General features: G+C 38.9%; 1 protein-coding gene across 1 annotated transcript in view; it reads right to left on the reverse strand.

The window, feature by feature from the left end:
- FRMPD1 (FERM and PDZ domain containing 1) overlaps positions 1-24,184 on the reverse strand; it is a 378,412-nt gene that overhangs the window by 41,705 nt on the left and 312,523 nt on the right. Inside the window, exon 11 of the mRNA XM_053702711.1 lies at positions 20,063-20,158. Within this exon, the coding sequence (XP_053558686.1) occupies positions 20,063-20,158 (96 nt within the window). The remainder of the gene's footprint in view (positions 1-20,062; positions 20,159-24,184) is intronic.

Consider the following 24,184-nt stretch of genomic DNA (forward strand, 5'->3'; position numbering starts at 1 on the left):
ATACATATATCCACATATAAATATGAATGTATATATATATATATATATATATATATTTTTTATTTTTTTTTATTTTTTTTTTATTTAGACGTATATGTATGTTTCCCAATGTTAAAGCCCTTTTTTTTTCTAACACCTGAGACCTCATATCTTTGAGCCCTTATAACTTTTGTGTGCAATAACATAGTAGATGAGGTTGAAAAAACGACCAAAGTCCATCGAGTTCAACCTATACAAATCTAATATACTTACAAAAAGATCCAGTTGATCTTAAATTAATCCCACTAAAAGGTGACCCAATTAACACAAGCAATCATATCCATGAATTTTGTTTCTAGTCAGAAATGTATCTAAACCATTATTAAATGAATCTAGGGTGTTGGCATTCACTACCTCCTTTGGTAATGAGTTCCACAATTTTATTCCTCATACAGTGAAAAAACGTTTCCGTTGCAGGAGATTAAATCTCCTTTCCTCCAACCTTAAATTGTGACCTCTTGTCAAAAACAATTTTCTTGGAATAAACAGAGCTTCTGCCATCTCTGTATATGGGCCTTGAATATATTTATATAAAGTAATCATGTCACCTCTCAAGCACCTTTTTTCTAAAGAAAACAGACCAAGTTTGACTAGCCTATCCTCATAGCTTAAATTCTCCATTCCCCTTATTAGCTTTGTGGCCCTTCTCTGAACTTTTTTTTTTTTAAATAATTTTTATAAGATAGTGTTATTATGATTGTAATTTTACTTTGTAATGTATTTTTGATGTTTTTAATAACACATTTTTGTTTTGCAAAACAGTTAACCACAGCTCTGACAACACAGTAATCATTCTGGAGTAAATCTTATTTTCAACTCGTAAAACGAGCGCAATTTAACATGCTTGCAAACGATCATGAAAATCCGATATCGCTTGCGCGAAAACATTTGCACCCCACTTGTAATCTGGCCCATTATTGGTAAACATTTAAGGAAATTGAACATTTCTTTATAAAGGACATTTTACTCTCCCAGCAAGACTGGGAGAGTAAAAAAACTGTCACATATATAGAGAGAAATGTCTCCATTCCCATGAAATATTATTTTACATGGCTATAAGTGTGTCTCATTGTACTCTATTTAGCAATTTATATTAGTACGTATTATAGCCAGAGACCAACAGGGGGAGACAAAAGACTACATACTGTAAATACTAGATAATAAGACTAAATAAAAAAGCATTAGGGAGAAAAAAGCAAAACTCATAAGGTGTCAGCTCTCTTCATTTTCTAGTCTGTGTATAGACTAAACGGTTGGTAAAAATACTTTTTAGAAGATACAGAAAGCAATCATAAGAAATGTTTTTTATTTTCAATGCTGACAAACCTGCTGTGAAATAAGCTTACTTATGCTTAATTTGCCTTCTGCTGTTAATCATTCTTTTTCTAAGATTCCTCTTGTCACTCATTCTCTCATATATACAGAAAAAGATTGTAGAAGCTAAAAACAGTAAAGTGGAATGGTGCAGGAAAATGGCAAAAGCTTTAATTATGAAGTATATTGAAGACTAGAAAAAGAAATCAGTCTATAGGGGACAGTAAACACCTTGAGGCAGAATTATCAAGCCGTCAACTATGCTGCATTCGACGGCACCAATGCGCTCGTCTAACATCGTGGCTGTGGACCTGAATACGCTCTCCTTATTTATTAAAAAAGCTGTCAAAAAGCCGCGCACCAAGTACGGGGCGATGAACAGCGGACTGTTGTTAACTAACAATCATCGATCTCGCTGCTATTCGGCTTTTTCCCAACTTTATTTATACCCTGCCACTATACTAAAATGTTTAACCCCTATCCTGCCACTCCCAGACCCCGCCACAACTAAATAAATGTATTAACCCCCATCCCGCTGCTCCCGGAGCCAACCGGAACTCTAATAAAGTTATTAACCCCTATCCCTCTGCTCCCGGACCCCTCCGCAACTAAATAAATGTATTAACCCCTAAACCCCTGGCCTCCCACATCACTACCACTTACTTAACCTATTGACCCCTAAACCGCCAGCCCTCCACATCGCCATAAACTAAATTAAGCTATTAACCCCTAAACCTAACAACCCGCTAACTTTACATTAAATATTAACTCATCCCTATCTTATAATAAATTTAAACTTACCTTTAGAATTAAAATAAACTATATTAAACTATTAACATACACTATTATACTAAAATTACATTAAACTATTAATTAACCTACCCTAACTATTATACTAAAATTACATTAAACTAACAATTAAATTAACTATATTACATATTTAAAAACCTAACCCTACTCAAGTTATTTAAATCTACAATTAAAAATTACTAAGTTACAAAAAATAACAACTAAGTTAAACAAAATAAAAAACACCAAGTTACACAAAATAAAAAACACAAAGTTACACAAAATAAAAAACACTAAGTTACACAAAATAAAAAATAAATGATCAAATATTTAAACTAATTACACCTAATCTAATAGCCCTAACAAAATAAAAAAGCCCCCCAAAATAAAAAAAAACCCTAGCCTAAACTAAACTGCCAATAGCTCTTAAAAGGGCCTTTTGCGGGGCATTGCCCCAAAGAAATCAGCTCTTTTACCTGTAAAATAAAATACAAACACCCCCAACAGTAAAACCCACCACCCACACAACCAAACCCCCCAAATAAAAACCTATCTAAAAAACCTAAGCTCCCCATTGCCCTGAAAAGGGCATTTGGATGGGCATTGCCCTTAAAAGGGCATTTAGCTCTATTGCAGCCATTTAGCTCTTTTTCAGCCCAAAGTCCCTAACCTAAAATTAAAACCCACCCAATAAACTCTAAAAAAAAAACCTAACACTAAACCCCGAAGATCCACTTACAGTTTTCGAAGACCGGACATCCATCCTCATCCAAGTGGCAGATGTCCTCAGCAAAGCCAGCAGAAGTCTTTATCCAAGTGGGCCAAAATCTTCATCCAAGCGGGCATTAGTCTTCATCCAGACTGCTTCTTCTATCTTCATCCATCTGGCGCAGAGCGGCTCCATCTTCAAGACATCCGGCGCTGAGCATCCACTTCTTCCGACGTCTGTTGCAGAATGAAGTTGGATGAGGATGGATGTCCGGTCTTCAAAAACTGTAAGTGGATCTTCGGTGGTTAGTGTTAGGTTTTTTTAAGGGTTTATTGGGTGAGTTTTAATTTTAGGTTAGAGACTTTGGGCTGAAAAAGAGCTAAATAGGGCTATTAGATTATGTGTAATTAATTTAAATATTTGATAACTTATTTTTTATTTTGTGTAACTTAGTGTTTTTTATTTTGTGTAACTTAGTTGTTATTTTTTTGTAACTTAGTAATTCTTTATAGTATATTTAAATAACTTGAGTAGGGTTGATTTTTAGAAATGTAATATAGTTAATTTAATTGTTAGTTTAATGTAATTTTACTACAATAGTTAGGGTAGGTTAATTAATAGTTTAATATAGTTTAATGCAATTGTAGGATAATAGTTAGGGTAGGTTAATTAGTAGTTTAATATAGTTTATTTTAATTCTAAAGGTAAGTTTAAATTTATTATAAGATAGGGATGAGTTAATATGTAATGTAAAGTTAGCGGGTTGTTAGGTTTAGGGTTAAATAGCTTAATTTAGTTTATGGTGATGTGGGGGGCTGGCAGTTTAGGGGTTAATAGGTTTAGTAAGAGGTAGTGATGTGGGAGGCCAGGGTTTTAAGGGTTAATACATTTATTTAGTGGCGGAGGGGTCCGGGAGCAGAGGGATAGGGGTTAATAACTTTATTAGAGTTGCGGTGGGCTCCGGGAGCGGAGGGATAGGGGTTAATACATTTATTTAGTTGTGGTGGGCTCCAGGAGCGGCGGGATAGGGGTTAATACATTTATTTAGTTGCGGCGGTGTCGGGGAGCTGCGGGATAGGGGTTAATAACATTATGTAGGCGGCAGCAATGTCGGGGCGGCAGCAATGTCGGGGCGGCAGATTAGGAGTGTTTAAATTCGGGGAACATGATAGGGTGTTAGGTGTAAACGTAATTTGTTTTCTACCATTTGAAATGAATGGGATATCTGGCAGCATCGAACATAAGCTTTCGCTGTTTTCAGACTCCCATTGATTCCTATGGCATCCGCTGCCTCCAGGGTGGCGGATTGAAAACCAGGTACGCTGGGCCGGAATAGTGGCAAGCGTACCTGTTAGAAGTTTGATAACTTGCAAAAGTTGTCAGATAGTGCTGAATTTGTATTCGGAACATCTGTAATGACGTAAGCATCGATCTGTGTTGGATTGAGACCGGCGGATGGTATGTTACGTCACAAATTTCAACTTTTGCCGGTCTGTAGGCTTTTATAAATGGGTCAAATCAGGCTCACCACAATTGCGCTGCAGAATTCCAGCGTATTTGTGGTTGACAGCTTGATAAATATCCCTCCTTGAGATTTGTATATAAAATTGCTAACTAACCACTTGGGAAACTAACCAGTTAGATGAAAATGTCCTTGTTCTTAGTCATTACACGGAAAGATTTCTGTTTTAGATCTTTTAGTCCTTGTAAGGGATCCTCGTTGGCTATTTGTTGTGCATTAACATCGCTCGAGCAGAATCAATAGTGCTTCTATTTTTGAGCTCATATTACAAGTCCAAAGTTATTGTTATTGGTATATAGTTATAGCATTTATGTGAATTAGTGCGTGTGTGCATTGTTCCATTTCTGTGTATTATAATATAGTGATATCTAGCAGCCCAAAACAAATTTACACTGTCAGTGAGCTATAAACTTTACAAAACCCCTAATAATTTCTTCCTCAACTGTACAAATTATTAAGTAATAGAGAATGTGTTCTATTGTTACTCATAAAGAGCTGAATTGACCATGCATCCCGGCTTTTCAACAAAAGATACAAAGAGAACAAAGAAAAATTGATAATAGAAGTAAATTAAAATGTAGTTTAAAATTGCATGCTCTATCTGAATCAAGAAAAAAATGGGTGTTTTATATCCCTTTAACTCTTTACTGTCTCTGTGAGAATTATACTGCACTAAAAGCATTAACTATGGATAAGTATGTGCCTATTGATAAACTGTACAACATTTTTAATTCAAAAATAATTATTACCATACATATTTGTCAATGTTTATCCTTAAACCATATTTTAATTATTACACACAGGAGTATGTATCACAAATTTACACACAAATGTATCTGTTTAGTGAACAACAAATACATTTTTAAATCTATTTGTATATACTAATAGTCATTCACCTAGATTACGAGTTTTTAGCGCTAAACATCCCTAATCTGCCGCCCCGACATCGCAGACACCTATATAATGTTATTAACCCCTAATCTGCCACTCCCGATATTGCCGCCACCTAAATAAAACAATTAACCCCTAATCTGTATCTCCCGTTGTCGCCGCCACTATACTAAAGTTATTAACCCCTATTCTCAGGGCCAGATTTCCCATTAGGCACAGTAGGCATGTGCCTACAGGCGCCTTGCAGTGAGGGGCGCCTGCCTGTGAGGGCATTAATTTTAGTAAGAATTGTGCTGCCAGGTGCTTACAGAGTCGAGTGTTTCATTGGGAATATGTTACAGCAGTTGAGGGAGCCATGAAGGAGAGAAGGGCAAAGATTAAAACTAAACCCCTCTCATTTTCGCCAGGCATGTTTAGTTTCACTTTTATTTTCTGTACTTCTGTTGTCTCACACAGCCAAGCTCCATGCTGATGTGTAGCAGATAATTTTGGTGAGGAATGAAATCTTCAGAATCAGAACAACAGGTTAGGACTGTACAAGGCTTCTAATGCTGCCTAGAATGACAACATAACAAGCAGAGCACTTTAACCCCTTGGCTACCAGAGAGGGTTGCAGTGTATTCACTTGTTATGTGCTGTAGTGCATTTTGATAGCCAGGGGGTTAAATTCTGCTTCAGGATTAATGTTTTTGTTCTATAAAGGCATTGGAGGTGTGGAGGTTATGTGGGACTAGCTGCTTTGCTCTTTATTACAAGCTGCTGATTTACAGCCTTTAGGGCACTTTGACAACAAAGTTTGTAGACTGTAAGGCTGTAAAATGTGTATGTGTGTAAACCACTCACATGGCATATTTGTTTTTGTATGTATGTATATGTATGTGTATGTATATATATATATATATATATATATATATATATACACACACACATCACATTAAAAATTGTTAATCTGTTATTTTATCAAGTAACTGTGGTATGTTTGTGTTTTGTGGTAAATTAAATTTCTAATTTCTAATTTTAAACACATTTGTTGACCCCTGGATTACATATAATCTACAACATTCCGGCCTAGATTTAGAGTTTGGCGTTAGCCGTGAAAACCAGCGTTAGAGGCTCCTAACGCTGGTTTTAGGCTACCGCCGGTATTTGGAGTCACTCAAAATAGGGTCAAACGCTCACTTTCCAGCAGCGACTTTTCCATACCGCAGATCCCCTTACGTAAATTGCGTATCCTATCTTTTCAATGGGATTTTTCTAACTCCGGTATTTAGAGTCGTTTCTGAAGTGAGCGTTAGACATCTAACGACAAAACTCCAGCCGCAGGAAAAAAGTCAGTAGTTAAGAGCTTTCTGGGCTAACGCCGGTTTATAAAGCTCTTAACTACTGTGCTCTAAAGTACACTAACACCCATAAACTACCTATGTACCCCTAAACCGAGGTCCCCCCACATCGCCGACACTCGAAAAAATGTTTTTAACCCCTAATCTGCCGTCCGGACCTGAGCACTACTATAATAAAGTTATTAACCCCTAATCCGCCTCACTAACCCTATCATAAATAGTATTAACCCCTAATCTGCCCTCCCTAACATCGCCGACACCTAACTTCAATTATTAACCCCTAATCTGCCGACCGAATCTCGCCGCTATTCTAATAAATGTATTAACCCCTAAAGCTAAGTCTAACCCTAATACTAACACCCCCCTAAGTTAAATATAATTTAAATCTAACGAAATTAATTAACTCTTATTAAATAAATTATTCCAATTTAAAGCTAAATACTTACCTGTAAAATAAATCCTAATATAGCTACAATATAAATTATAATTATATTATAGCTATTTTAGGATTAATATTTATTTTACAGGTAACTTTGTATTTATTTTAACCAGGTACAATAGCTATTAAATAGTTAAGAACTATTTAATAGCTAAAATAGTTAAAATAATTACAAATTTACCTGTAAAAGAAATCCTAACCTAAGTTACAAATAAACCTAACACTAGACTATCAATAAATTAATTAAATAAACTACCTACAATTACCTACAATTAACCTAACACTACACTATCAATAAATTAATTAAATAAAATATCTACAATTACCTACAATTAAACCTAACACTACACTATCAATAAATTAATTAAATACAATTGCTACAAATAAATACAATTAAATAAACTAGCTAAAGTACAAAAAATAAAAAAGAACTAAGTTACAAAAAATAAAAAAATATTTACAAAAATAAGAAAAATATTACAACAATTTTAAACTAATTACACCTACCCTAAGCCCCCTAATAAAATAACAAAGCCCCCCAAAATAAAAAAATGCCCTACCCTATTCTAAATTACTAAAGTTCAAAGCTCTTTTACCTTACCAGCCCTGAACAGGGCCCTTTGCGGGGCATGCCCCAAGAAATTCAGCTCTTTTGCCTGTAAAAAAAAACATACAATACCCCCCCAACATTACAACCCACCACCCACATACCCCTAATCTAACCCAAACCCCCCTTAAATAAACCTAACACTAAGCCCCTGAAGATCATCCTACCTTGTCTTCACCATACCAGGTTCACCGATCGGTCCAGAAGAGCTCCTCCGATGTCCTGATCCAAGCCCAAGCAGGGGGCTGAAGAGGTCCATGATCCGGCTGAAGTCTTCATCCAAGCGGGCCAGAAGAGGTCTTCCATCCGATTGAAGTCTTCATCCAAGCGGCATCCATCCGGAGCGAAGCGGCAGCATCCTGAAGACCTCCACCGCGGAACATCCATCCTGGCCGACGACTGAACGACGAATGACGGTTCCTTTAAATGACGTCATCCAAGATGGCGTCCCTCGAATTCCGATTGGCTGATAGGATTCTATCAGCCAATCGGAATTAAGGTAGGAATATTCTGATTGGCTGATGGAATCAGCCAATCAGAATCAAGTTCAATCCGATTGGCTGATCCGATCAGCCAATCAGATTGAGCTCGCATTCTATTGGCTGTTCCGATCAGCCAATAGAATGCAAGCTCAATCTGATTGGCTGATTGGATCAGCCAATCGGATTGAACTTGATTCTGATTGGCTGATTCCATCAGCCAATCAGAATATTCCTACCTTAATTCCGATTGGCTGATAGAATCCTATCAGCCAATCGGAATTCGAGGGACGCCATCTTGGATGACGTCATTTAAAGGAACCGTCATTCGTCGTTCAGTCGTCGGCCAGGATGGATGTTCCGCGGTGGAGGTCTTCAGGATGCTGCCGCTTCGCTCCGGATGGATGCCGCTTGGATGAAGACTTCAATCGGATGGAAGACCTCTTCCGGCCCGCTTGGATGAAGACTTCAGCCGGATAATGGACCTCTTCAGCCCCCCGCTTGGGCTTGGATCAGGACATCGGAGGAGCTCTTCTGGACAGATCGGTGAACCTGGTATGGTGAAGACAAGGTAGGATGATCTTCAGGGGCTTAGTGTTAGGTTTATTTAAGGGGGGGTTTGGGTTAGATTAGGGGTATGTGGGTGGTGGGTTGTAATGTTGGGGGGGGGTATTGTATGTGTTTTTTTTACAGGCAAAAGAGCTGAATTTCTTGGGGCATGCCCCGCAAAGGGCCCTGTTCAGGGCTGGTAAGGTAAAAGAGCTTTGAACTTTAGTAATTTAGAATAGGGTAGGGCATTTTTTTATTTTGTGGGGCTTTGTTATTTTATTAGGGGGCTTAGGGTAGGTGTAATTAGTTTAAAATTGTTGTAATATTTTTCTTATGTTTGTAAATATTTTTTTATTTTTTTGTAACTTAGTTCTTTTTTATTTTTTGTACTTTAGCTAGTTTATTTAATTGTATTTATTTGTAGCAATTGTATTTAATTAATTTATTGATAGTGTAGTGTTAGGTTAATTGTAGGTAATTGTAGGTAGTTTATTTAATTAATTTATTGATAGTCTAGTGTTAGGTTTATTTGTAACTTAGGTTAGGATTTCTTTTACAGGTAAATTTGTAATTATTTTAACTATTTTAGCTATTAAATAGTTCTTAACTATTTAATAGCTATTGTACCTGGTTAAAATAAATACAAAGTTACCTGTAAAATAAATATAAATCCTAAAATAGCTATAATATAATTATAATTTATATTGTAGCTATATTAGGATTTATTTTACAGGTAAGTATTTAGCTTTAAATTGAAATAATTTATTTAATAAGAGTTAATTAATTTCGTTAGATTTAAATTATATTTAACTTAGGGGGGTGTTAGTATTAGGGTTAGACTTAGCTTTAGGGGTTAATACATTTATTAGAATAGCGGCGAGATTCGGTCGGCAGATTAGGGGTTAATAATTGAAGTTAGGTGTCGGCGATGTTAGGGAGGGCAGATTAGGGGTTAATACTATTTATGATAGGGTTAGTGAGGCGGATTAGGGGTTAATAACTTTATTATAGTAGCGCTCAGGTCCGGTCGGCAGATTAGGGGTTAATAAGTGTAGGCAGGTGGAGGTGACGTTGTGGGGGGCAGATTAGGGGTTAATAAATATAATATAGGGGTCGGCAGTGTTAGGGGCAGCAGATTAGGGGTACATAGGGATAATGTAAGTAGCGGCGGTTTACGGAGCGGCAGATTAGGGGTTAATAATAATATGCAGGGGTCAGCGATAACGGGGGCGGCAGATTAGGGGTTAATAAGTGTAAGGTTAGGGGTGTTTAGACTCGGGGTACATGTTAGAGTGTTAAGTGCAGACGTAGGAAGGGTTACCGCATAGCAAACAATGGGGCTGCGTTAGGAGCTGAACGCGGCTTTTTTGCAGGTGTTTGGGTTTTTTTCAGCTCAAACAGCCCCATTGCTTCCTATGGGTGAATCGTGCACAAGCACGTTTTTGAGGCTGGCCGCGTCCGTAAGCAACTCTGGTATCGAGAGTTGAAGCTGCGTTAAAAATGCTCTACGCTCCTTTTTTGGAGCCTAACGCAGCCTTTATGTGGACTCTCGATACCAGAGTTATTTTTATGGTGCGGCCAGAAAAAAGCCGGCGTTAGTTTTTCGGGTCGTTACCGACAAAACTCCAAATCTAGGCCTCCATGTTTTCCTTTGAGAGCAACATCATATTATATTTATATTTCAGAACAAAATAAATGTAACATCTGTGTGTATTTGTACCAAAAATATCAGAGTTCACAAGATTTTTTTCATTTTTTTACATTTTATATTTTCTTCCACTGGCTGCAAAGGTTGTTGATGAGCTTGCATGCTGCTAGTTTTAATATTGCTATTGTTTACACAAAACTGTGTTTAACTCCAACAAAATGTTAAGCACATAGTCAAAGTCATCTCCAGAAAAGCAATACACTAATGGCTTGTAAGTAAACATGTGCTATGAGCCCATTTGGGTCTGCACAGATGTGTATTGCTGTCTCAGAACTGACATTGACTATGTGTTTAACTCTTTTGCAAGAGGCTAACACACTTCTGTGCAAGCACTAGTGCAATAATAAAATGCCCTAGCAAACTGTCACATTTTATGTCCCTTTCAATAGTGTTTTCTTTAGAATATTTTGCATTAAAAGTTTAACATGATTTGTTTATGTTATACATAATAGAAATTGTATGGCCATTTGAGTCAAGTGAATATTGATTTTTGGTGTAGCTTCCATTACAACAAATATTGCAATTGGTGTGTGTATTTGTGTATCTCCATAAAAGGGAAAATGTCATTTTACATCTAATATTTATTTTAAATTTGTAAATGGTAAATTGTAAATGGTAAATTGGAGCTGCGACTCCTCCCTTCTGTATGTTTATTTTTATATACAATAAAGCTGTTTACTAAAAAAAAAAAAAAATTATTATAGTGGCGACGATGTCGGGGAGCGGCGGAATAGGGGTTAATAATTTTTTAAGTGGCGGCGATGTTGGAAGCGGCAGATAAGTGGTTATTACATTTATTATAGTGTCTGCGATGCGGGAGGGCCTCGGTTTAGGGGTTAATAGGTAGTTTATGGGTGTTTAGTGTACTTTGTAACACTTTAGTGAGTTTTATGCTACAGCTTTGTAGTGTAAAACTCATAACTACTGACTTTAGATGGCGGTACAGATCTTGTCATTTTAGGCTGTAACGCTCACTTTTTTTAGCCTCACCGCAAAACTTGTAATACCGGCACTATGGGAATCCCATTTAAAAACGTAATTTTTAGGAGTGCGGGACTGATGTTGCGGTACAGGCTAAAAGGGTTGCGGTACAGCTATACCGACAAGACTCGTAATGGCGACGGTGCTGTTTTAACGCTGAAAACACCATATTTTCAGCATTAAAAGACGAATGCACAAACTTGTAATCTAGGTGATTGTGTATAAATTCTATAGTACAAAATATGGAACGATCTAATCAGCCTGATGATAGGAATATTACAAAGTTTATTGAATACACTATACTTTGTTATTTATCAAGGCTAATATACTGCTTGAATTCCAGAAGTATTTTTTATAAAAAAAAACCATTTCAAAATGCCCACCCTTCCTCTTCAGTTTGTGCAGTTTACTGACCGGAATATAGGAAATGCTTATTCTCAAGGAGAAATAGTTCCTCACGCACAATTGTACTTAAAGCTAATGCATGACTGAAATAAAGTGGTCATTAAAAAAAATGTTTATTATAAAATTGTTGAAAAGTATATGAAACTATTAATTATATATACAGTATATATAGCTGCATTAAAAACTATAAATAATTACTATTGAATTAATTAGCTGTCATGATTGTCTTTGTTTATCTGAAGGTCTGCGTCCTTAACATTGAAACGCCAGTGATATGCCTGTTTTTTATAGTTGCATGATGTAGGAAATAAATTATATTCTGTCTCAAATAACATCATTTTCATAGACCTGGTGTCAGGGGCGAATTTTGGCCTTATCCAATTATGCCTGTGCTTAGGTCAGCAGGATTTGAGGGCCAGCACATTTTGATTGATATTTCGTCTCCCTCATGCCTTTTAAAATGATATTCTCAAAATGTTATATTTGTTAATTTTATTGCAAATCAATCATTCCTGCCTAGTAGGGTTCTAAAAATGACCACTGCTACACAGCCCATTTACAATTAGTTTGCAGTGTGTGTTTGAGTGATATGCAGTGTGTACAGTGTGTGTTTGAGTGATATGCAGTGTGTACAGTGTGTGTTTGAGTGATATGCAGTGTGTACAGTGTGTGTTTGAGTGATATGCAGTGTGTACAGTGTGTGTTTGAGTGATATGCAGTGTGTACAGTGTGTGTTTAGTCTGATTACTATATATTACTACTATATACACACATATGCTGCGTGTACTCACTGCTTTTCAGGGGATAGCACTGTGTAGACCAATATTTTGGAAACTCCCACAACTCTCAAATGTTAATACTAAGCAGGTATTTTTTATTTTTAGCTTTTTGCTTCTACTGACCAAGCAAAATAGAAACTAATAGAACAATACAATGTATCTGCATGCCTGATTTTAGAAAGATTGTTGCAGCATTAGCTAATCATTTTTAATGTTAACACACAACTTCATTTTCAAAAGTATCTTATTTACACATTTAATTACTCCAAAAAATACTCAACCTGTTTACTTCCAAATGTCATCATTTATGTTCACCCACAAAAATGCCATATTTCAAGTTAATTTGTTAACGTAACCCAAAGCTATAAGCACCTGAAAAACACGGTTGAATGCTTCCCTGACTCTTGGTTCAGAGAAATATAGGAGCTAAATTAGTTGACGTGGGGGCTTTGGGTGGGCATCATAAAAGAAAAATACACTGTTGCTGGTGTAAATGGTAAGTTCATATAAACTGATAATTATCTAGACATACAACACTATGTGCTAGTTTCCATTGAGTCTGTAAAATTTGAGCCGGAAGCTTGAAAATTGCTGACAGCTAAAAGTAGTTTACGGCTCCATTTTAGTACAAGATTTCCATTGAAATAATTGGTGCAATGTGTGCAGTCGGTATATATGTGTATGGGCAAGTTAATGTTGTGTTAACGCATCCATCCGATGTCGGATTTCTCAAAAATCCCACCATAACAAGTTCATTGCTATGGTAACCCACCCTTACATTATAAAAACATAATTTATGCTTACCTGATAAATTCCTTTCTTCTGTAGTGTGATCAGTCCACGGGTCATCATTACTTCTGGGATATTACTCCTCCCCAACAGGAAGTGCAAGAGGATTCACCCAGCAGAGCTGCATATAGCTCCTCCCCTCTACGTCACTCCCAGTCATTCGACCAAGGACCAACGAGAAAGGAAAAGCCAAGGGTGAAGTGGTGACTGGAGTATAAATTAAAAAATATTTACCTGCCTTAAAAACAGGGCGGGCCGTGGACTGATCACACTACAGAAGAAAGGAATTTATCAGGTAAGCATAAATTATGTTTTCTTCTGTTAAGTGTGATCAGTCCACGGGTCATCATTACTTCTGGGATACCAATACCAAAGCAAAAGTACACGGATGACGGGAGGGATAGGCAGGCTCTTTATACAGAAGGAACCACTGCCTGAAGAACCTTTCTCCCAAAAATAGCCTCCGATGAAGCAAAAGTGTCAAATTTGTAAAATTTGGAAAAAGTATGAAGCGAAGACCAAGTTGCAGCCTTGCAAATCTGTTCAACAGAGGCCTCATTCTTGAAGGCCCAAGTGGAAGCCACAGCTCTAGCAGAATGAGCTGTAATTCTTTCAGGAGGCTGCTGTCCAGCAGTCTCATAAGCTAAACGAATTATGCTACGAAGCCAAAAAGAAAGAGAGGTAGCGGAAGCATTTTGACCTCTCCTCTGCCCAGAGTAAATGACAAACAGAGAAGACGTTTGTCGAAATTCCTTAGTTGCCTGTAAGTAAAATTTTAGAGCACGGACTACATCCAGGTTGTGCAGTAGACGTTCCTTCTTTGAAGAAGGATTTGGGCATAAAGAAGGAACAACAATCTCTTGATTGATATTCCTGTTAGTAACTACCTTAGGTAAGAACCCAGGTTTAGTACGCAGGACTACCTTATCCGAATTAAAAATCAAATAAGGAGAATCACAATGTAAGGCTGATAATTCAGAGACTCTTCGAGCCGAGGAAATAGCCATTAAAAATAGAACTTTCCAAGATAACAACTTTATATCAATGGAATGAAGGGGTTCAAACGGAACGCCCTGTAAAACATTAAGAACAAGGTTTAAACTCCATGGTGGAGCAACAGTTTTAAACACAGGCTTAATCCTGGCCAAAGCCTGACAAAAAGCCTGGACGTCAGGAACTTCTGACAGACGTTTGTGTAACAGAATGGACAGAGCTGAGATCTGTCCCTTTAAAGAACTAGCAGATAAACCCTTTTCTAAACCTTCTTGTAGAAAAGACAATATCCTAGGAATCCTAACCTTACTCCAAGAGTAACCTTTGGATTCACACCAATATAGGTATTTACGCCATATCTTATGGTAAATCTTTCTGGTAACAGGTTTCCTAGCCTGTATTAAGGTATCAATAACTGACTCAGAAAACCCACGTCTTGATAAAATCAAGCGTTCAATTTCCAAGCAGTCAGCTTCAGAGAAGTTAGATTTTGATGTTTGAAGGGACCCTGTATCAGAAGGTCCTGTTTCAGAGGTAGAGACCAAGGTGGACAGGATGACATGTCCACCAGGTCTGCATACCAAGTCCTGCGTGGCCACGCAGGTGCTATTAGAATCACTGATGCTCTCTCTTGTTTGATTCTGGCAATCAATCGAGGAAGCAACGGGAAGGGTGGAAACACGTAAGCCATCCTGAAGTCCCAAGGTGCTGTCAGAGCATCTATCAGGACTGCTCCTGGATCCCTGGATCTGGACCCGTAACGAGGAAGCTTGGCGTTCTGTCGAGACGCCATGAGATCTATCTCTGGTTTGCCCCAACGTCGAAGTATTTGGGCAAAGACCTCCGGATGAAGTTCCCACTCCCCCGGGTGAAAAGTCTGACGACTTAAGAAATCTGCCTCCCAGTTCTCCCCTCCCGGGATGTGGATTGCTGACAGGTGGCAAGAGTGAGACTCTGCCCAGCGAATTATCTTTGATACTTCCATCATAGCTAGGGAGCTTCTTGTCCCTCCCTGATGGTTGATGTAAGCTACAGTCGTGATGTTGTCCGACTGAAACCTGATGAACCCCCGAGTTGTCAACTGGGGCCAAGCCAGGAGGGCATTGAGAACTGCTCTCAATTCCAGAATGTTTATTGGCAGGAGACTCTCCTCCTGACTCCATTGTCCCTGAGCCTTCAGAGAATTCCAGACGGCACCCCAACCTAGAAGGCTGGCGTCTGTTGTTACAATTGTCCAGTCTGGTCTGCTGAATGGCATCCCCCTGGACAGATGTGGCCGAGAAAGCCACCATAGAAGAGAATGTCTGGTCTCTTGATCCAGATTCAGAGAAGGGGATAAGTCTGAGTAATCCCCATTCCACTGACTTAGCATGCACAGTTGCAGTGGTCTGAGGTGTAAGCGTGCAAAGGGTACTATGTCCATTGCCGCTACCATTAAGCCGATTACCTCCATGCATTGAGCCACTGACGGGTGTTGAATGGAATGAAGGGTGCGGCAAGCACTTTGAAGTCTTGTTAGCCTGTCCTCTGTCAGGTAAATCTTCATTTCTACAGAATCTATAAGAGTCCCCAGGAAGGGAACTCTTGTGAGTGGAACGAGTGAACTTTTCTTTTCGTTCACCTTCCATCCATGTGACCTTAGAAATGCCAGCACTAACTCTGTATGAGACTTGGCAGTTTGAAAGCTTGAAGCTTGTATCAGAATGTCGTCTAGGTATGGAGCTACCGAGATTCCCCGCGGTCTTAGTACCGCCAGAAGAGCACCCAGAACCTTTGTGAAGATTCTTGGAGCTGTAGCCAATCCGAATGGAAGAGCCACAAACTGGTAATGCCTGTCTAGGAAGGCAAACCTTAGGTACCGATAATGATCTTTGTGAATCGGTATGTGAAGGTAAGCATCTTTTAAATCTACAGTGGTCATGTACTGACCTTCTTGGATCATAGGTAAAATTGTCCGAATAGTCTCCATCTTGAACGATGGAACTCTTAGGAATTTGTTTAGGATCTTTAAGTCCAGGATTGGTCTGAAAGTTCCCTCTTTTTTGGGAACCACAAACAGATTTGAGTAAAACCCCTGTCCCTGTTCTGATCGTGGAACTGGATGGATTACTCCCATTAACAAGAGCTCTTGTACGCAGCGTAGAAACGCCTCTTTCTTTGTCTGGATTGTTGACAATCTTGACAGATGAAATCTCTTGGAGGAGAGTATTTGAAGTCCAGAAGGTATCCCTGAGATATTATCTCTAGCGCCCAGGGATCCTGAACATCTCTTGCCCAAGCCTGGGCGAAGAGAGAAAGTCTGCCCCCCACTAGATCCGATCCCGGATCGGGGGCCCTCAATTCATGCTGTTTTAGGGGCAGCAGCAGGTTTCCTAGTCTGCTTGCCCTTGTTCCAGGACTGGTTAGGTTTCCAGCCTTGTCTGTAGCGAGCAACAGCTCCTTCCTGTTTTGGTGCAGAGGAAGTTGATGCTGCTCCTGCTTTGAAATTACGAAAGGAACGAAAATTAGACTGTCTAGTCTTGGCTTTGGCTTTGTCCTGAGGCAGGGCATGGCCTTTACCTCCTGTAATGTCAGCGATAATCTCTTTCAACCCGGGCCCGAATAAGGTCTGCCCTTTGAAAGGTATATTAAGCAATTTAGACTTAGAAGTAACATCAGCTGACCAGGATTTTAGCCACAGCGCCCTGCGTGCCTGAATGGCGAATCCTGAAATCTTCGCCGTAAGTTTAGTAAGATGTACTACGGCCTCCGAAATGAATGAATTAGCTAGTTTAAGGACTCTAAGCCTGTCCGTAATGTCGTCCAGAGTAGCTGAACCAATGTTCTCTTCCAGAGACTCAATCCAGAATGCCGCTGCAGCCGTGATCGGCGCAATGCATGCAAGGGGTTGCAATATAAAACCTTGTTGAACAAACATTTTCTTAAGGTAACCCTCTAACTTTTTATCCATTGGATCTGAAAAAGCACAGCTATCCTCCACCGGGATAGTGGTACGCTTAGCTAAGGTAGAAACTGCTCCCTCCACCTTAGGGACCGTTTGCCATAAGTCCCTTGTGGTGGCGTCTATTGGAAACATTTTTCTAAATATCGGAGGGGGTGAGAACGGCACACCGGGTCTATCCCACTCCTTAGTAACAATTTCAGTAAGTCTCTTAGGTATAGGAAAAACCTCAGTACTCGACGGTACCGCAAAATATTTATCCAACCTACACATTTTCTCTGGTATTGCAACTGTGTTACAATCATTCAGAGCCGCTAACACCTCCCCTAGTAATACACGGAGGTTTTCCAGTTTAAATTTAAAATTTGAAATATCTGAATCCAGTCTGTTTGGATCAGAACCGTCACCCACAGAATGAAGTTCTCCGTCCTCATGTTCTGCCACCTGTGACGCAGTGTCTGACATGGCCCTAATATTATCAGCGCACTCTGTTCTCACCCCAGAGTGATCACGCTTACCTCTTAGTTCTGGTAATTTAGCCAAAACCTCAGTCATAACAGTAGCCATATCCTGTAATGTGATTTGTAATGGCCGCCCAGATGTACTCGGCGCTACAATATCACGCACCTCCCTCTGAGCGGGAGATGTGGGTACTGACACGTGAGGCGAGTTAGTCGGAATAACTCTCCCCTCGTTGTTTGGTGAAATTTGTTCAATTTGTACAGATTGATTTTTATTTAAAGTAGCATCAATACAGTTAGTACATAAATTTCTATTGGGCTCCACTTTGGCATTGCAACAAATGACACAGGTATCATCCTCTGAATCAGACATGTTTAACACACTAGCAAATAAACTTGCAACTTGGAAATACAATTCAATTAGAATAATATTAAAACGTACTGTGCCTTTAAGAAGCACAGAAGATCTATGACAGTTGAAAATTAATAAATTGAAACAGTTATAGCCTCAATCCTTGTAAACAACACAACTTTAGCAAAGGTTTAATCCCATTAGCAAAGATAACAAATTCTGAAAGCAGGAAACAAATTACAGAATAAACGTTTTTTATCTCAGTCAAACTATAATTCTCACAGCTCTGCTGAGAGAAATTACCTCCCTCAAAATAAGTTTTGAAGACCCCTGAGCTCTGTAGAGATGAACCGGATCATGCAGGGAATACAATGAGTTGCTGACTGAAATATTTGATGCATAGAAAAAGCGCCAAAAAACGGCCCCTCCCCCTCACACACAGCAGTGAGGGAGAACAGAAACTGTCAGAAAACAGATTAAGCAACTGCCAAGTGGGAAAATAGTGCCCAAACATTTATTCACTCAGTACCTCAGCAAATGAAAACGATTTTACATTCCAGCAAAAACGTTAAACATAATCTCTAGTTATTAAACAGCTTTATGTATTTCTTACAGTGTAATTCTAGTGAAGTACCATTCCCCAGAATACTGAAGTGTAAAGTATACATACATGACATTATATCGGTATGGCAGGATTTTCTCATCAATTCCATTGTCAGAAAATAAAAACTGCTACATACCTCTATGCAGATTCATCTGCCCGCTGTCCCCTGATCTGAAGTTTACCTCTCCTCAGATGGCCGAGAAACAGCAATATGATCTTAACTACTCCGGCTAAAATCATAACAAAAACTCTGGTAGATTCTTCTTCAAACTCTGCCAGAGAGATAATAACACACTCCGGTGCTATTTTAAAATAACAAACTTTTGATTGAAGATATAAAACTAAGTATAATCACCATAGTCCTCTCACACATCCTATCTAGTCGTTGGGTGCAAGAGAATGACTGGGAGTGACGTAGAGGGGAGGAGCTATATGCAGCTCTGCTGGGTGAATCCTCTTGCACTTCCTGTTGGGGAGGAGTAATATCCCAGAAGTAATGATGACCCGTGGACTGATCACACTTAACAGAAGAAATGAATGTTAATGCCTGTGCTCCTTACCTGTGATCGGCTAGAGATGGAAAGACATGGTAGTTAGTTGCAGTGTGGGTTTTTGGAGCTAGGTAGAGTGATTTGGTCACCTTATAATTAAAGAATTTAAAGAATTAATTTGAAATAAATGTCAGCAATTTTTTTAGGTTTTAATTAAATGTATATTGAAATATAGTTAAGAACATAACTCTGACCTGCTTGTTACAGCACTAAAAATTACATATAACAATACATTTAAAAAGAGAAAAGCTTGCCTTGTTTGCAAACTTTAAGATCTCAACGGAAAAAAGGTCTCAAATAGCTTATTTTTTCCCCTTTTACATCTTTTAATGCCATAATGATTGAGATTTTAACGACAGCACCCGACAGCGGTCTGGTTTCCATTGAGGTGGTAAAGTTTGGAAACTGTAAAAACATTTATCTCCATTAAAGTCTATGGAGATTTTTTATGTTGCCACCAGCTTCGATTTTCAGGTCTATAATTTCCTATGGGACATGTCGTATTTGGCAGCCAGACCCCTCTGCCGGTAATAGTGGAAAACGCGCCTTGGAAACTGTCATTAAGCGAAATACCTTACAACAATGTTCTTTTCACTTTGCAAGCTAGTGCAATTCCATCTGCGGATCAAGAGAAATGAGCCCTAGATTTCCAATTTATTTAAACTCAAAAAATTTGTACTCTGATAAACATAGTGCTTAGGGATTTTTATAGTAAAATAAACCAGTAAATTCATAGCACAAATTAACAGTGTACCTAATAGCTTGCAGGCATCTTTACTGTGTACAATTTTCAGTGCAGCGAGCCGCTATGTAAACTTACCATAAGAGTAGCATTGAAGATTTTTCCTCCGTAGGTTTTCAGATCTCCAAGTATCTTTAAATAATTGAGCCGTACCTGAGCTGCAGATATAGGTTGCTATAGTGGGTTATAAAAAAGTAAAATCATATTTAAATTATTATAAAAGTATCATGTTATATATTCTGTAATAATCGATAATTATGTATAACAAATCAAATCCTTAAAGGGACATTAAACTTTTTTTTGTTTCATTTTAAAGAAAAATGTTGACATAAATTACAGTGCTTTGTTCTAAAACAATTATGTGCCTGTGTTGAATAACACAACTTTACTTATTAACCAAAGAGAATTTGTATCACAGGACCCAGGTGCACACTATCAGACATTTCCTGTTAATTTCACCTTACATTTAAACAATTTTTACTCAACCCTTTTTCACATAAAAATATATTTAACATATTTAACTGAGGCTCTTTCATATACATGAGAGAACAAGTCTGATTTATATGTCTTTAAAGGGACATGAAAGTCAGAATTAAACTTCCTTGATTCAGATAGTGCATGCAATTTTAAGATACAGTTTAATTTACTTATTTAACAAATTTACATTGTCCTCTTTTGATCCTTTGTTGGAAAGCATACCTAGCGCACTCAGAAGCAATACACTACTGAGAGCTAGCTGGTTATTGGTGGATACACACATATGCTTTTTGTCATTGGTTCACCAGATGTGTGCAGTAGTACATATCTGCTCTGCAATAGTGCAATACTAAAATGTACTTAACACATTGTAAAATGTTCTTTTTGCACTTTTATGTACTTTTAAGTGGGAAATGCAGAATTTAGAATTCTTGTCATTATCTCACGCCTGAAGGAAACCAAGAGAACGGAGCAAATTTAATTAAAAAAAAGTTCATTGAAAAGTAATTTAAATTTGAATCTCTTGAATCTCTTTAAACCATGGAAAGTTTAATACTGACTATTATGTCCCATTAACACCTTTGCCTGGGAAGGGGGGCGGGTATAACATATAATTCTTTCTACAAAAATAGTGCAATAAGAAAATGCTTATTGCACAAATATAGTTAAAGGTATATAAAATTCTGAAAAAAGTATTATTAAAATAAAGGTTATTTCACAACATAATTTTTAAAAAATACCTTGTATTAAATCACCATTGTTTTCTTTTAATCTGTCATTAAAATCCAGAGTGTTTCCAAACCCACTGTGGGCCACATTATATGAGTCCTATCACGGGGGTCTACCTGGGTAGGAGCTGGGACTGGAGTACTTGCTAATGTGCATGCGCAAGTTCAGCCAGTGACATCACACTTAGTGCTACGGCGGCTAGATACAATACAATTTCTTATTGCAGGATCAGGACGTCTTGTAGCAAGGTCAGAGAAGCGGAGCTGCAGTACCTGATGTATGTATGGGGCTTACAGCGGTCATATATCCCTGGACAAATGAGCAATCAATTAATTATTTTTTTAATAACTATATATTATATGACTGTATATTAGCTATTATTAGCTATTAACAGCACTCAGACAATTCATATTTCTCCTTCTCTTCTACCTTCCATCCTCTACAACACACATGAACTCTATTCCTATCTAACATCCATCAGCCAGCCATGCTTCACTGATTCTAAACTTAAACACTTGCATAAGACACATTCTCATCACCTTTTGCTCACCATATTTCTTCTTCTTGTAGCTGGGTATGTTTCACCTAACCCAGGTTTACCCTCTGCTTCCCTCAATTCACTACCCCAAATGACTCCTCATACACCTTGCCCACATCACCCTCTAAACCTCATTAACTGCACCTCTGTTAGTACACCCCAATTCTCTTGTGCCCTATGGAATTCACGCTCAGTATGCAATAAGCTTACATCACAACTTATTTATTTCACGTTCACTTAACCTGTTAGCCCTCACTGAAACTTGGCTTTCCTCCTCTAACACAACTGCTGTAGTCTCTCTGTCCTATGGCAGCCTGCACTTCAGTCACACTCCCAGACCAGGAGACAAACATGGAGGGGGAGTAGGAATTCTCCTGTCTCCACACAGTACCTTTCACTGCATTCCTTCACCCCCCCCTCTCTTTCCTTCTCATCTTTTGAAATTCATGCTATCCGCCTCTTCTCCCCTCTAGCTCTTCGTGTTGCAGTTATCTATCGGCTCTCTGGCACAGCATCACAAATGCTGGACCACTTTGAAGCCTGGCTTCCACATTTTCTTTTTTGTAATGTCCCCTCTCTCATCTTAGGGGACTTTAAAATACCTGTTGATAATCCTAACATGCCTGCTGCCTCTAAACTTCTATCCCTTACCACCTCTTTTGGCCTGTCCCAGTACAGAGCATCTCCAACCCACTGTGAAGGCAACTCTATAGACCCAGTCTTCATTAATCTCTGTGCCGTTTCCAACTTTCTTAACTTCCCCTTTCCTCTCTCTGACCACCATCTACTAACTTTTTCTCTTACTCTAGCTAATACATCTTTGCAAACCCCCAAAAAACTGCTACCTTGCAGGAATTTAAAGGACTTACATCTCACAGACTTTTCCACTCAACTGAATCCTCTGCTCTCCAACATTTCATCCCTCTCTTGCCCAAACCTTCTGGCTTTACAGTATAATTCGGCACTAAAATCAACACTTGACAAAGCTGCACCCTCCACTCTTCGACGTACATCAATCACTCTACGGCAACCGTGGCACACCAAACAGACCAGATATCTTCAGCGATGTTCACGGGCTGTGGAGGAAATCATGCACCTGTGCTGATTTCTGGCATTATAAATTCATCCTGAATTCATCCTTAAGTCCTACAACTCTGTGCTCAGCCTGGCCATTTCTTCTCCCTTGTATCATCTCACACATCCAACCCCAGAAAGCTGTTCTCAACCTTTAACTCCCTTCTACGTCCTCCTGCGCCCCCGCCCACTACCAACCTCACTGCTCAAATTATTGCTGATCACTTCAAAAATAAAATTGATACCATTAGAAAAGATATCTGCACCCCACACCCCTCAAACCCAGCAATCCTATCCACCCCTTCTATTAACAAAACTCTATGCTATTACCCTCCTGTAACAGAGGAAAAAGTCTCTGTACTCCTATCCTTGCCTCATCTCACAACCTGCCCACTTGACCCTATTCCTTCACAACTTCTTCCCTCTCTCTCTCTGCTTCGTTAACCCCTACCCTAACTCATCTATTTAACCAATCTCTAACCGCTGGCACATTTCCTGATACCTTCAAGCATGCGTCAATCATACCAATCCTAAAAAAAGCCCTTGATTGACCCCTTCACCCCTTCTAACTATCGACTGGTCTCCTTACTTCCCTTTGCTTCAAAATTATTAGAATGACTGGTCTATAATCGGCTAACTCGGATCTATCTATAAAAATAATAAATCTTCTTGAGGACTTGGAACATAAAATGTGTCAGGGGCTGGAAGACCTTACTTTATTAGTGAGGGGCATAAGGGTAAAGAGAGATTATTTAAGACACGTGGAAGTGGAGCATGACACCCGCCCTGCTCAAATGGCAGAAAAGCAAATAATCATGCAAGACTCACAAGACTTGGCACATTTACAACTCTGCACAAGCGGTGTAGTAAAAAAGGAAAGCGCTCATGACCTGACCCCCCCGGTCCTACTGGACCTTCTTCCTCAGTTGCGGCCATGGGACCTACGATCAGGAACCTGTTTAGTTCTCGCTGATGTGCCCTGCATATATGAACAATCCTCCAGTGGGAAAGATGCAGATTACCAGCCCTGGATTTCTGAGGACCGGGGACGCGGGTCCAATTTACATCGGGATGCAAGAGGGAGAGCGGCCGGCTCCCTCATGTGCATTTCAGATCAACCGCAGCACGTTATGATAGATGGCCCAGTGTTCCAAGACAAACAGTCACAGGCTGAAGTACATATGCTCTGGAACTCCAGGGCTGGAAAGAACAGAGAGAATTGTGCAGCTCCCTCTTATGTTGGGGACTGTTTTGGCTTTCCTCTAGTTCCTTTTCAGTGCCTACATGGGTCATGCTTATATTACTTTGCCAAATTGCATTCTCCCTCGAGGGTGAGGTCCGGTATTGGATGAAGTGACTGGTAAGAAGTTTATGCAGGGAGT

Source organism: Bombina bombina, chromosome 2, assembly GCF_027579735.1.
Source record: "Bombina bombina isolate aBomBom1 chromosome 2, aBomBom1.pri, whole genome shotgun sequence".
NCBI classification, from domain to species: domain Eukaryota; kingdom Metazoa; phylum Chordata; class Amphibia; order Anura; family Bombinatoridae; genus Bombina; species Bombina bombina.